At 30.8% G+C, this 13220-nt stretch overlaps 1 protein-coding gene across 1 annotated transcript; it reads left to right on the top strand.

The window, feature by feature from the left end:
• The first annotated feature begins 4073 nt into the window (after positions 1-4073).
• LOC107960543 (receptor-like protein 43) lies at positions 4074-7159 on the top strand. Its single transcript, XM_016896878.1, has 4 exons — positions 4074-4077; positions 5589-5941; positions 6306-6665; positions 6725-7159. Exons 1-4 carry the CDS (start codon positions 4074-4076, stop codon positions 7157-7159), a joined length of 1152 nt encoding a protein of 383 aa, XP_016752367.1.
• The last annotated feature ends 6061 nt before the right edge of the window (positions 7160-13220 follow it).

The following is a 13220-nucleotide window of genomic DNA, read 5'->3' on the forward strand; positions in this document are numbered from 1 at the left end:
AGCTACACAACATTTACGTATTTGCATGTATTTTTTTTTCCATAACACCAACTCCAACAACTTCACTTTTATTTATCGAAAGAAATTGTATTTCTTGAAACTATTATTTACAAAATATTATTAACCAAAATCAAGTATCCACAATAATTAATACTAATTAATTCAAAGATTTTCAATGCTAAGAATGGAACCCAAATTCAGCCTTTGCTACTAACCTACTAATAAACAAAAAAAAACATATATAATATATATAGGTGAAGTTAGAAAGTTTAAAATTGAATTATAAATTTTTAAAAGAGTAAAATTTGTTATACTAACTTAAAATTTTATAACTTTTTAATTTTGTGGAGCTAAAATCTTTGCCTATCCTCTAACAGTGCTCAGTATTTCTCTCATAATTTTTTTATTTTTTTATTATTCTTTTTCCTTTTTAGTTGAAAATAGTGCTAATTAATGTTATTTGTTAGTATAATTTTGTTAGAATCTTATGAATCTTTCATGATGTACTATATCTTGATTTGTTAGGCTAATGTGATAATTTCTACTTCATGTGTATTAATCCATAAATTTTATCAAAAGTGGAATTTTGAAAACTTAGTTTTGGAAGTTTGAATATTAAGTTTAACCTCCTGCTTTAGATTTTGCATTTTGGTTAATTGGCTTGTGTTATGTGTTTCTCTGGCATCAGCCGATATGTGGATTTGCCTCTCGTGATGCACTACGATTCAAGAAAGCCGCTGGGCATAAGGATTTGTTCTACATTGATGACAAAGATGTGGAGTTTAAAGAAGTAAGAACTGATCAACAATATTCGAGGTTCTGTTGTATGTTGCCTTATTAAAGAAGTCTTCACTTAAATTCTTCTATGTTGCCTTACGTATGTAGGTTCTTGAGTCACCTTTGCCAAAAGCACCACATGATACATCTGTTACATCCCACTGGCTTGTGATTGAAGGCATTCAACCAGCAATTCCAGAAAATGCTTCAATTGAAGGTACCGTCTTAGCTAACCTAAATATTCTCTCGAAGCTATTTGTGTTGAAGACTCTCATGGTTCATGTTCTTTTCTGGTTTTATCACTTTAATCTAATTCGATTATCTTCAATTCTACATGGAATTGGTTCTGATGGTAAAAAGGCTGAATACAAAGAAGATGGGCTTTCCGTTGATGTCAAATTACCTGTTAAGCATGTATCATCTAGAGAGCTTCAAGTATGTTGTACATCTTCAGCAACATTTTTATGTTAAAATACATTTTGCACAGAATGATATTAAAAGACTAATTTGGTTGTCATGCAGCTTTACTTTGACAAGATCGTGGACATTACCATGAATAAATCAGTCTCAGTTCTCTTTAAACAAGCATTACTGAGTTTGGCAACAGACTCGGGATTACATCCTTTAGTTCCTTATTTTACATATTTCATTGCGGATGAGGTTGTCTTAAAGATCTTTCATACCTCGTTATATATGTGTGTTGCAAAGAACTTTTGGTTGGTTATCTCAAGCTTACATTTTTGTCACATTTAACTCAGGTTGCACGGAATTTGAATAATTTCCCTCTCATGCTTGCTTTGATGCGTGTTGCCCGGAGTCTTCTCCAGAATGAACACTTACACATAGAACCTTACGTGAGTTTATTATTTCAATCATTTAGAAGTACACGAACTAATGCAAATATGCTAGTGGTTTATTTTCCACCTATCTGATTTTTTAAAATGTTCTTCAGTTACACCAGTTGATGCCTTCTATTATTACCTGCCTCGTTGCAAAAAGGTTAGGAAATAAATTCACCGACAATCATTGGGAACTTAGAAACTTCGCAGCAAAGCTAGTGGCATCAATATGCAAAAGGTGAAGATTTCTTTTCTTTTGGACTTATACATGCATTTTCGTTTTTATGAATTTCAGGTGTCTGATTTTTGAGTTATAAACTTGGATCTATTCTTCAAATCATGTGTATATCACTTTTATGTTATTTCACACATGCAAAACATATGGTGCAAATGATGTTGAAGAATTAGTGTTGTATTTTCATAATTTCTTGGTCTGTAGACCGTTTTGCCTATGGTGAAGGGTTGCATTGGTATGTGTCTGTCTTTATTATTGTACCAATTCCTCTGTCTTTCATTGCATTTCGTACTATCTGTAATGTCTTCTTTCATGACTTTCAATTTAGTCTCGATAATCTTTGCTACTACTCAGTAAAGGAGAAAGGAGAACAAAATGGCTCAATGATCTGTGTTGTATTTTCATAATTTATTTACAAGTTAGCAGTAAAAGGTTTGGTTATATGGAGAAATAATGTATAGCAGAGTTGAAGGAATGATATAATGAATTGAAACATGGAACAATGCAGACTGTAAAAGGGTACATATAGGTTGCTTTAATTCCAAAAATGGAAATAGTAATATTCACTCCAATTTAACCAAAATAAACTTATCAGAATTCCAAGGTAACAAAACTGATTAATATAATATACAGAAATTAATCATATAAAAATTTATATTATTACTTGATAATATGAATGACCAGTATAATATAAAAGTAAGACATGTTTTCTTTTCTTTTTCTAAATTTAATTTAGAACCAACTTTGAGTAAAGACTTGGGAAATTGAATTAGCAAAATTTCTTTCCATGTAGTTTTTTCTCCTATTTCTTGTTTGAATTTAGAGCAATACAAAATTTTGTGGCAAGTAATAGAAAATGACAGTCAATTCATTCCAAACAATACAAAATTTGCAGTGGAATTCATATCTTTTAGGTAGCTTCATTGAGGGCATAAACAAGTTAGAATTTGCAGTCTTAATTTGTGTGGAATTGATATGAATGTAGTGGATGCTGCAAATTGTTGTTGATTTGTGTGGAATGACTGGACATTCTTCTGCAATTGTTAGAAATTGGTGTTATTATTATGGAGTTCAAAGGTTAATATTTGATGCTTGCAGATTTGAGGTGGAATGTAGATGAACTGAAGGCTGTTTTAACTTTTGTCTTATAAGCTATATATAAACAAATATTATTTTATCTTTTGCTTATGAAATGTTGAAATAGTAAGTTTATATTCCTTGATTAATAAAAAGTGAGATGGAGATAGTCAAACCTCAATTTCCACATTGAAATTGAATCCAACCATTCATTGGTGGATCGCATATCTTGTATTTTGTCAAGTTAAAAGGGAGTGAATAGAGCACCATTTTCTTCTTCTGCGTGGAAAATAAGTTGGCACTATGCCAAATTCCACATTCATACATATAAAGGAAGCAAGACCAAGTCAATATCATCAACTCTAATTATTTCACTTCTTTCTTTAGGGAGTTCAAATGGTGGCCCGGAAGGAGCGAAAACGTCACCTAGAAAGAGGGTATCACATATCAAAGCACGAAAGTCGTAATAACAATGTTAAAAACAAGGAAGATTGAGCCATCAACAGTGTTATTGTGAAACCGGTCATAAGTTATCGCAATACCCAAAACTCCCAAGTATCCCCACGACTGTTGTGAATATCACGATACCAAACTTTGGGTATCACAATATCATTGATGAGAGGAGACAAAATATAACAGTAGGGGTAATCCTTTTCCAACATGTCCCCTAACCAAAATTAGATGATCAAGGACAATTTGGTCACTATTTTTGGATCTGTAATTTGCTAGAAAGGGCAAAAAATTGGCTGAACAAAAGGCAACACTTAACATTTCATGGTTTTCAATTTTTCTCTTTATTTTTAGAGTTTTAGTTTTCTTCTCCACAACTCTAGGGTTTAATTCATTTTTTCTTTTAGTTTTTCTTGGTTCCAATAATAGTAGTTAGTTAAGTTAATTATCACTGTAGCTAGGATTTATTTGCTTGTTTAGTACCTTTAACTCTTTGTATTTTCAGCTTAATCCTTGGTTTTAATATAAATCAATTCCCTTCATCATTAAAAATCTGGTTTTTAAGTGTTTTTTTTTTTTTTTACATTTCCTTTGCTACCATTGTAATTGTTTTCAAGCTTTTCTCATTTTTCTCATGTTTTCTAGTTATGCCTATTTTGTGTGATTGTTGTATTTTTGTTTGTTTAAATATGATTATGGGTAACTAAATCTGAAGTGAAATTTGGCATTATGAAAATGTCCAACATTGCTTGTGGATTAATTCATTAATCCATGTGTATGTTTTATTTATTCAAATGATTAATAGCTAACTTGATCCTTAAATTATAGTTCAAAAAGTATTTTTTATATTTTTAAATTTTCATAAAAATAATTGTAACAAAATTTAAAAATCTGAAAATAAATAAAAACTTTATATAAAAAATCAATTGGTGCAAGAAAAAAAAAATTTCCAACTACTTTTTCCACATCCAATCTCATAAATAATCAATCTTTGAACTTTCACAAAAAAATATTAAATACCCATTTACTTTAATTCTGCTCGTTTTTCATTTGCTTTATTGATTTATGCTCTCTTCATATTATCTTTCTTTGCCTTTTTTTTTTCTTCCTTTTTCATGTAGATCTGCGTCGACTCTACTATTCTTGGATCATTATAAATATAATATATGTTTTATTTATAGCTGAAAGTAAAACATTGAGTTGAAATTTGGCAAAAAAAAACTGTGGGTTTGGAGAAGAAGAAGGGCACTTCATATTTAAATTTAAAAAATTTAAAATTCCAAAATCAAAAGTTAGTCAAAACCCTAAACAATCTAATAATTGGGGTTGTAGAAAAGAAATATGGTTTTAGAAATAAATAAAACAAAATAAATTTGCAAAACAATTTCTAGGCAAAACAGCATAAATTAAGGACTAAAATAATTTTTTTTTTATAAAGCTTAGAGTGAAATGAGTTTTTGGGAAACTGAAAAAAAAGTGAAATGGGGATGTTTGTACTAATACACATGGCATTATTGGACAGTAGACAATAACTAAAATGTTGCGTTAATTTGTTTATTGGACATTCTTCTGCAATGCTTAGAAAATTTTAATATATGTTTTATTTTAAAATTTTAAAATTTAAAAATCAATTAATTGTTTATATGATATCGATATATATGTCTCGTCAATAAAGTTAACAAATGTTAATTTTTTAATCCATTTTGGGATGATTAAAGAAGAAGATGCAGTTTACCGGATAGTTTTCTGGCAGCCATACATACTAAGTGAATAGACACTCACATTCTTTACGTATTATAAGGAAGAAGACTAAGTCAATCTACTTTGTAATCTCATCAATTTTAATTTTCTCAGTTGTTTAGGGAGTTCAAATGAAATACAAAATTTTGGTAAAACAATGTATCCAATTTTGGGAATGAAAAAGATATGGTAAAAAGGAAGTGGTTGTTGATGAGTATTGAAAAATATAGGTTTTCAATGTCAGCATTTCAAACTCTTCCAATAACAATCTTTATACCATAAAAGAAACAACACTGTAACAGTGGTGTTGTGGTATTAATCATCAAATCTTTTGTTTAATATTGGATTCTATTTGTTGCCTATAAATACCATTCCTATCCTTCATCTTCCTCTACAAACATAACATGGCCCCTATCTCTCTCTCTGCCTATTCCTCTTCTTTCCCCATCTTTATGCTTCTTCTTCTTCAGGATCTCACTCCTGCTCTCACCACGAAGCTGCTTCTCTAATCCAGTTCAAGAATTCATTTTCGATCACTCAGACAGGCCATGCTGCTTTGTGTTGCGATGATTTTGCTAGCCTTAAATCTTATCCCAAGACAAATTCATGGAAGGAGGGTACAGATTGCTGCTCATGGGATGGGGTCACTTGTGACCACCTAAATGCTCATGTTATTGCCCTTGACTTGAGCTGCAGTTGGCTATATAGCAACTTCCCATCCAATACCACTCTCTTCCTTCTTCCTCACCTTCAAAAACTCAACCTTTCCTTCGATGATTTCAATGATTCCAAAACTCCATCCGAGTTCGGTCGGTTTACAAGCGTATTCTACCTCAACCTTTCTTATACATGGTTAATTTGCTGGAGAAGTCCCATCCCAAGTCTTCCACCTGTCAAAATTGGTTTCACTTGATCTCTCCTGTTGGGCTAATGAACAAACAATTGACAAACATGCTGTGGAGGGACTTGTTCACAACCTAACCGAGGTCAGACATCTGTTTTTGGATGAAATCAACATGTCTTCTATTAATCCTCATGTCTTCACGAATCTATCCTCTTCTCTAAGGTCTCTCAGTCTTTCTGGTTGAGATTTGCAAGGAAAATTCCCAAAAAAACATTTTGATTTGCCAAACCTCAATTTCCTCAACTTGGGAGGCAACCAAAACCTGAATCTTGATCTTTTGAAGTTCAGCCGGAGCAGCAATCTTGAACATTTGGGTCTGTCGTGGATATCCTTCTCCACCGAATTGATTGATTCAGTTGGTAATCTACAGGCCTTAAAGTACTTAGATCTATCAGGCAATTCTTTCTTTCAAAGATTCTCTGTCTCAATCACAAATTTATCATCGTTAGAGTACTTGATTATTTCAGAAGCAAATATGTGTGGAGGATTGCCTGACTCGATGGGGAATCTTGAATCCTTGAAGTTTTTAGACTTGTCATCGAACGAATTGAGTGGACAAATTCCATTGTCAATTCTAAACCTAACGCAACTTGAATACTTGGAAATAGCTAGAAATTCATTAGAAGGTTCCATTCCAGATGAAGTAACCGCTTTTCCTGATCTAATATCTTTAATCTTAATTGAAAATCTACTCAATGGAAGAATATTGCATTTCTTGACTTAAGCTCCAATTTGATCTGTGGAAATCTTCCGATTCCAGCTTCGACGATCAGAGTCTTTCTGATCTCAAATAATAGTTTCAATGGAGAGGTCTCTTCTTTAATAAGCAATGCCAGTTCTCTTCGAATTCTTGATTTGTCCCACAATAACTTGAGTGGAACAATCCTGCAGTGTTTTGGAGATTTGAGCAACTACCTTGAATTCTTGAATCTGAATAAGAACAAGTTTTATGGGACGATTCCTCCAACATTTGCAAAGGGATGCCAATTGAGTAATTTTCAACTTAAATGGAAATATGTTAGAAGGGCCTTTGACACCATCCTTAATTGTAAAGGTCTGGAAGTGCTAGATCTGGGTAACACCAAGATCAATGATACATTTCCTCATTGGTTGGGAAGTCTTCCTCATAAAGAATGAGACGGATGAACACAGAAGCGGATCATAAATTTTGTCTAAGTCGTGAATTTGACTTAGGGCACTAGACGTTTGGAAAGAAATTTAGATTTTGACAAAACCTAAAATAAAATAAAATCAAAATTAAATAAATCAATTAAAATAAATAACTAAAATAAAAAAATAAATCAAAGATTACAAATAATAAGGAAAGAATAAAGAAAATAAATAGAAAGATAAAATGTAAGTCTTAAGAAGACTTAGAAACACGAAGAATCCACAACCCCATTCAAGCAGCTCTAATTTCACCACCAAGATAGAAATCTTGGCAAGAAAAAGTTAGAAGATTATCCCCACAATTTGAAAAGTTTGTTAAAACTCTTCTAAAAGAACAAGAGAAATTCTTGAAAAAAAAAACAAAGAGAGGATTTATTAACTTAAAGAGAAATAGAATAATAATGAATTGTGTGAATTGTGTACAATGCAAAGGCCTATATATAGGCTAGCTAAATAAATCTAAATAAAAGTATACTAGAACTCTAATTTAATTTAAACAAAAAGTAGTTTTAAACTAAATTTTCTTGTTAACATAAAATACTTAATAATTATAAAAATTTGAAATAAAATAATAATAAAATAATAAGAGCTGATAAATACAATATTGGGATCATATATAATAAAAATTAAGTCTAAAACCCGAACCCAATATGATTTAAACTTGAATTAAAAGCTCAAAATTTGTAATTCCTATCGTAATCCCGTTCAGAAATTTTGCTCATGCAGTTCTCATTAAAATTGTCATAACTTGAGCTCCCTAACTCAAAATCAAGTGATTCAAAATGCATTTAGAAGCTAAGAGATATATCTTCAAACACGATGAGATATCTTAACTCGGAAATTTCAAGATCCTATCCAAAAAGTCGTCACAAGTCTATTAATTTCCAAAGCCTAAAAATTGGAAGCTTTGCTGATTGGAATTTAATAAATTTCACTCCATCCATGCATGTATCATTCTCCTTTTCCTAAAAAAGATTCATCCTTGAATATTGTATTTGATCGAATTCTGATTTGATTGCTTAGCCTTTGACATTGTTGTTGGACCTTGAGGTACTGTAAACCCATTACATTCATGGGTTTGAAATTGTGCCTTGAGACTCACATCATTCCCCTTTTCCTCTAGAAGGTTCGTCCCTAAATCTTTAGCTTTTTCCCACAAGTAAAATCGTCTATAAATGATAGAGTAATATAATTGAGAGTCCATTAATGGATCCTTGAAATCCTGTAACAAAGAAACACCACTAAACAAATTTAAGTTAGAGTTAGTTAAAACATAATCATTCCTCAATTTTTTATGAGTATTTTCTTGCTTTTTATTTTCTTTTTTCACTTGAGATCTCTCCAATTTTACCTCATATGAATTTTACTTACCAAATTTGGACCATTAAGTAGACTTTTATCACTAAAGGTCTCTTTTCTCTCTGTCTTTCCACATGATTTTCCTCACTTCTCATGTCCCCTCACAAGTATTATGAATATTCAATTCAGTACAATATATATCAGTAGGAGAACATTACGTTTCTATTTCATCTAACTCTATAGATCCAGGGAAAAAAATTTCGTTATCACTTTTTTCTAGTTCACAAAGTTCACCATCTTCTTTGATCAACGAAAGTCTCGTGTTGGCACAATCACGACTATAATGTCCACTCCCTTTACACGTAAAACATTCAATGTTACAATGTTAAGAGCTCTTTGTTGTTTTGGTGAAAATTAATAGAATTGAGTTGCTTGAAAGATGTAGAAGAATGTTTTGTAGGAGCCTCACTTTTCCACTCAAAAGGTTTAGTCTCAACATGTTTTGGCAGCAACTTATTAGTAGCATAAGAATGTTTCAAATTCTTGAAAGTAGAATTAGAACTTGTACCTCGATAATAGTGTGATGCGCCAAATGGACGAGATTGATGTTGCTGAGATTGTTGCTCAATCTCAATTTCCTTGTGTCCTATCTCCTCAAGATCAATGTAAGTTTGAAGATTAAGAGCATTGGCTACCAAAATGTTCGCACCATGGTAGTTTCTTCATCCTCTTGTATATTTGCTCTTTGCATAAACATCTCCATCTCCTTAAAATATTCATCAACAGATTGATTACCTTGAATAAGGCGTTGAAGTCTCGTTGAGATCTCTCTCTATTAATGAGAAGGAATGTAATGTCTTCGCATCATTTGCTTCAACTTATCCTATGTTTCAATTACCCTTTCGTGGTTTCTTTGACAATCAATTCCAAGTTGAGTCCACCAACTCAACGCATAATCTGAAAATCAAAGGGCCGCCAATTGAACTTTTTCCTCTTCCTAGCATTTATAGTAGCGAAACATAAGTTCAATTTTTGATTCTCACTCACAATATGCTTCGGGATCATACTTTACACGAAATGGTGAAATGTTGATCTTCGGTTTAGCTAAAAAATGTTGCCTATGGTCATTATTAACCAAAGTCTCGTCATTTGCATGAGAGACACGTTGAGCATTATTTGCAAAAAGACGAGGCTAATCATCCTTATCTTCTCAATTACGATTCTGACACTCAATTTTAGTATGTAGACGTTCTAAATTTTTGCTAATTGTGTCTAGAATAGTGTCACGTTACTGATCTCTAGCATTTTGAACCTCTTAATCCCTTCTCAACTTCCTAGTCATAGTATTGTGAAACATTATGAAAGCCTAAAAAGAACACAACACTCAAGAAAGGAAAAATTAAGCAAACCTCACTGTTATGCACTCAGAAAAAAAACCAAATTCTCAATGAGGTTAGAATTAATCTTGTGAGTCTTTTAAAAAGTGTCTATATCAATTAGTCAGAATGTATTTGAATCAAACTATCAAAGCAAACCTAATAGCATTATGAGTCAATGAAAATTGTTGAAACTCGAAAACCTGAAAATTTACGAAGCAAATTGACAAACTCCTTTTGAGGTGTTTCCAATTTCCAAAAATCACGAAATTTAAATTGGAACCTTCTAAAATAATGTAGATTTGACCTGGAAAGTTTTGGCACAAAATTCAACCCATAGAATATTTTTTTATTTTTTATTTTTTTCATATTTTATTTTATTTTTTCACTTTTTCAATCACTTTTTTTGTGGGAAATACTTTTTTATACTCTAAAATAGTGTCAAGAAATAGTATGTAAAATTTGAAATCATTTGAAAATCATTTACCGACAAAAATATTTTTTTCAAAAACTGTCGGGGTAAAAAAATTATTTAATTTGAGTCTGTTTCCCAGAAATCAGTTTATAAAAATGAAAAGAACACCTAAAACGTCCACATCTGATACCAAATGATAAAGAATGAGATGGATGAACATGGAAGTGGATCGTAAAATTTGTCAAAGTCATGGACTTGACTTAGGGCCCTAAATGTTCGAAAAGAAATTTAGATTTTGACATAACCTAAAACGAAATCGAATCCAAGTAAGATAAAACAAAATTTATACATGTATATTTTTTACACCATAACATATATAAGATATAAAAATGGTAAATTTATATTTGCATTATTGGTTTTGGTCATTTTCTTGAAGCAGCTTGGATCAGTGATGTGATCCATTAGCACCCAAAAAAACCCAATTAGACCTTTACCCATTAGCCTATCTCAACTTCCTCTTCAATCCAGCACTCAGTCTACCCCATGCCAGAAAACATTTACAAACATGGTTCCTCTTGCATCCACACATATTTAATGAAAGTTAAATATACAAAATATAATAACTAAATTTTTGAACAAGTGAGGATTTTCTATCCTACCAAACACTCTTCAGTTCCTTTATTCCATGGAAGCATCTTTTTAGTTATTTTTCCCCCCTTGGCAGCTAATTCAAAGTTTCAACTTGAGCAGTTCTTAAAAGGAAAATGTCATTCCCCATAGGTCTTTGCTAGAGGCAGGTAGAGGAGGCAATGTTTTTTGGGCATGGAGTAGCTTGTTAAAGAGGAGATATCACAAGGCAAATTATATGTGTATGAGAATGAAACAGAGAAACATATATGTAAATATGGAGTGAAAACTTGGTTCCAAATCAGATAAGGCAAAAGCCAAATCATGTAGGATTGGTGGAGAGTGAACCTTTGAAGCATTGTATGTGGCCACCCACGTAGTCTACTATTTATGTTATGTCACGACAAAAACAGCATCCTCCTTTGTCTTTGAAATTCGACATTACTAATGGAGTTCTTTTTGCACACATGCATTCTATTTATTATTTTGAATACAATTCTAATCTAGATTTTTGGCTTTACATTTTTTTATTTAATCATCAAGTAGTCCATGTTCTTTAATTTTTTTTAAAAAACTAAGTTGCATTTCCTTTTTTTTTTTAAATGAACGATATATTGAAATCATTATTGAAATTATAATCAAAATTAATACATGTTCTTTTTATTAGCTTAAGGGCGTAAAAACCCTTCAAAATTTTTAAAAAAAAAAACAAGAACAATAGCTAAGGGACCCGATACTACCACTTGGATCTGGAACCTACATGCCGATGCTCACGATTTCGATAGCCATACCTGTGATTTGGAGGAGATCTCTCGCAAAATATTTAGTGCCCATTTCGGCCAACTCTCCATCATCTTTCTTTGGCTGAACGGCATGTATTTCCATGGTGCTCGTTTTTCCAATTATGAAGCATGGCTCAACGATCATACTCACATTGGACCTAGCGCCTAGGTGGTTTGGCCAATATATAGTGGGCCAAGAAATCTTGAATGGCGATGTGGGTGGGGGTTTCCGAGGAATACAAATAACCTCTGATTTTTTCAGATTTGGTGAGCATCTAGAATAACTAGTGAATTACAACTCTATTGTAGAAAAAAAATTTAAGTCCCCCTTTTTTTTACACTTAATTGAGCATTCAAACTTTTTAAATGTATCAAAAATATCTTTACACTTCTTAAAAAAAGCAATTAAATTCCTATTTTTTTCTGCTCAATTGGGTACTTGAACTTTCATAATGCATCAAAAAGATCTTAATTTTTTTTTCAAAGAAACAATTAAGCCTTTATTTTTTTTCCCACTCAATTGGGTACTTGAACTTTCATAATGCATCAAAAAGGCCTTAAATTTTTTTCAAAAAAGCAATTAAGCCCCTTCTCTTATTAAAAATTAGAAAAAAATATCATAAAAATAAAAAAAATTTAGAAAAAATTACTAAATTTTAATACAAATTTAAAACTTATTAAAAATTAGAAAAAAATTTTAGAAAAATCATCAAAAAAATAAAAAAAAATTATAAAATTTTATAAAAATCATAAAAAATATAAAATCCATCAAAAAGTCCTTTTAACAATTAACTTTAACTATTGATCGTTAAAGTTAACAACCTCTAGTTTTTTCAATTAAAGTCATTATGTCTCGCAACTCAGCGTGACATGTAGCGAAAACAGATAAAAAAGTAAAAATCAATAAAAGTTATAGAAAAATTATCAAATATTTCTTTTGGTACAATAATTTTTATAATTTTTTTTTACAAAATTTATATTTCTTTACATTTTGTATAATTTTCTTATGACTTTATAAAATTTTATAATTTTTTTATAATTCTATATATTTTTATAATTTTTTTAAAATTTTTATAAAATTTCACAATTTTTATAAATTTTTTAATAAATTTTTAATATTTGAATGTTTTATAAAAATTTAATAATATTATAGATTTTATTGATTTTAATTTTTTCTCTAATTTTTAATAAAAGTAGGGGCTTAATTGCTTCTTCTTCTTTTTTTTAAGTTTGAGAGTGTTTTTGATGCATTTTGAAAGTTCAAGTACCCAATTGAGTGCAAAAAAAAAAGTAGGGGCTTAATTGCTTTTTTTGAAAATGTTTGAGGGCCTTTTTGATGTATCAAATGAAATACAAATTTTGAGTAAATCAGGTACTCATTTTTATGAATAAAAATTATATGAAAAGGAAGTAGTGTTAATAATAATAATAAAAAGATCAACAATAGAAAACTAATAAAGTAATTTAGCCTATGATCTGTGCAATATATTACTACAAATGTACCGTACAAAATATTGAAAGAAAACTAA

This window comes from Gossypium hirsutum, chromosome D05 (genome assembly GCF_007990345.1).
Source record: "Gossypium hirsutum isolate 1008001.06 chromosome D05, Gossypium_hirsutum_v2.1, whole genome shotgun sequence".
NCBI classification, from domain to species: domain Eukaryota; kingdom Viridiplantae; phylum Streptophyta; class Magnoliopsida; order Malvales; family Malvaceae; genus Gossypium; species Gossypium hirsutum.

Coding starts and splice junctions, on each gene's coding strand:
- LOC107960543 (XM_016896878.1), top strand. Junction 5,942..6,305: donor AGTTCGGTCGGTTTACAAGC/GTATTCTACCTC, acceptor GATCTTTTGAAG/TTCAGCCGGAGCAGCAATCT. Junction 6,666..6,724: donor AAGGTTCCATTCCAGATGAA/GTAACCGCTTTT, acceptor ACTCAATGGAAG/AATATTGCATTTCTTGACTT.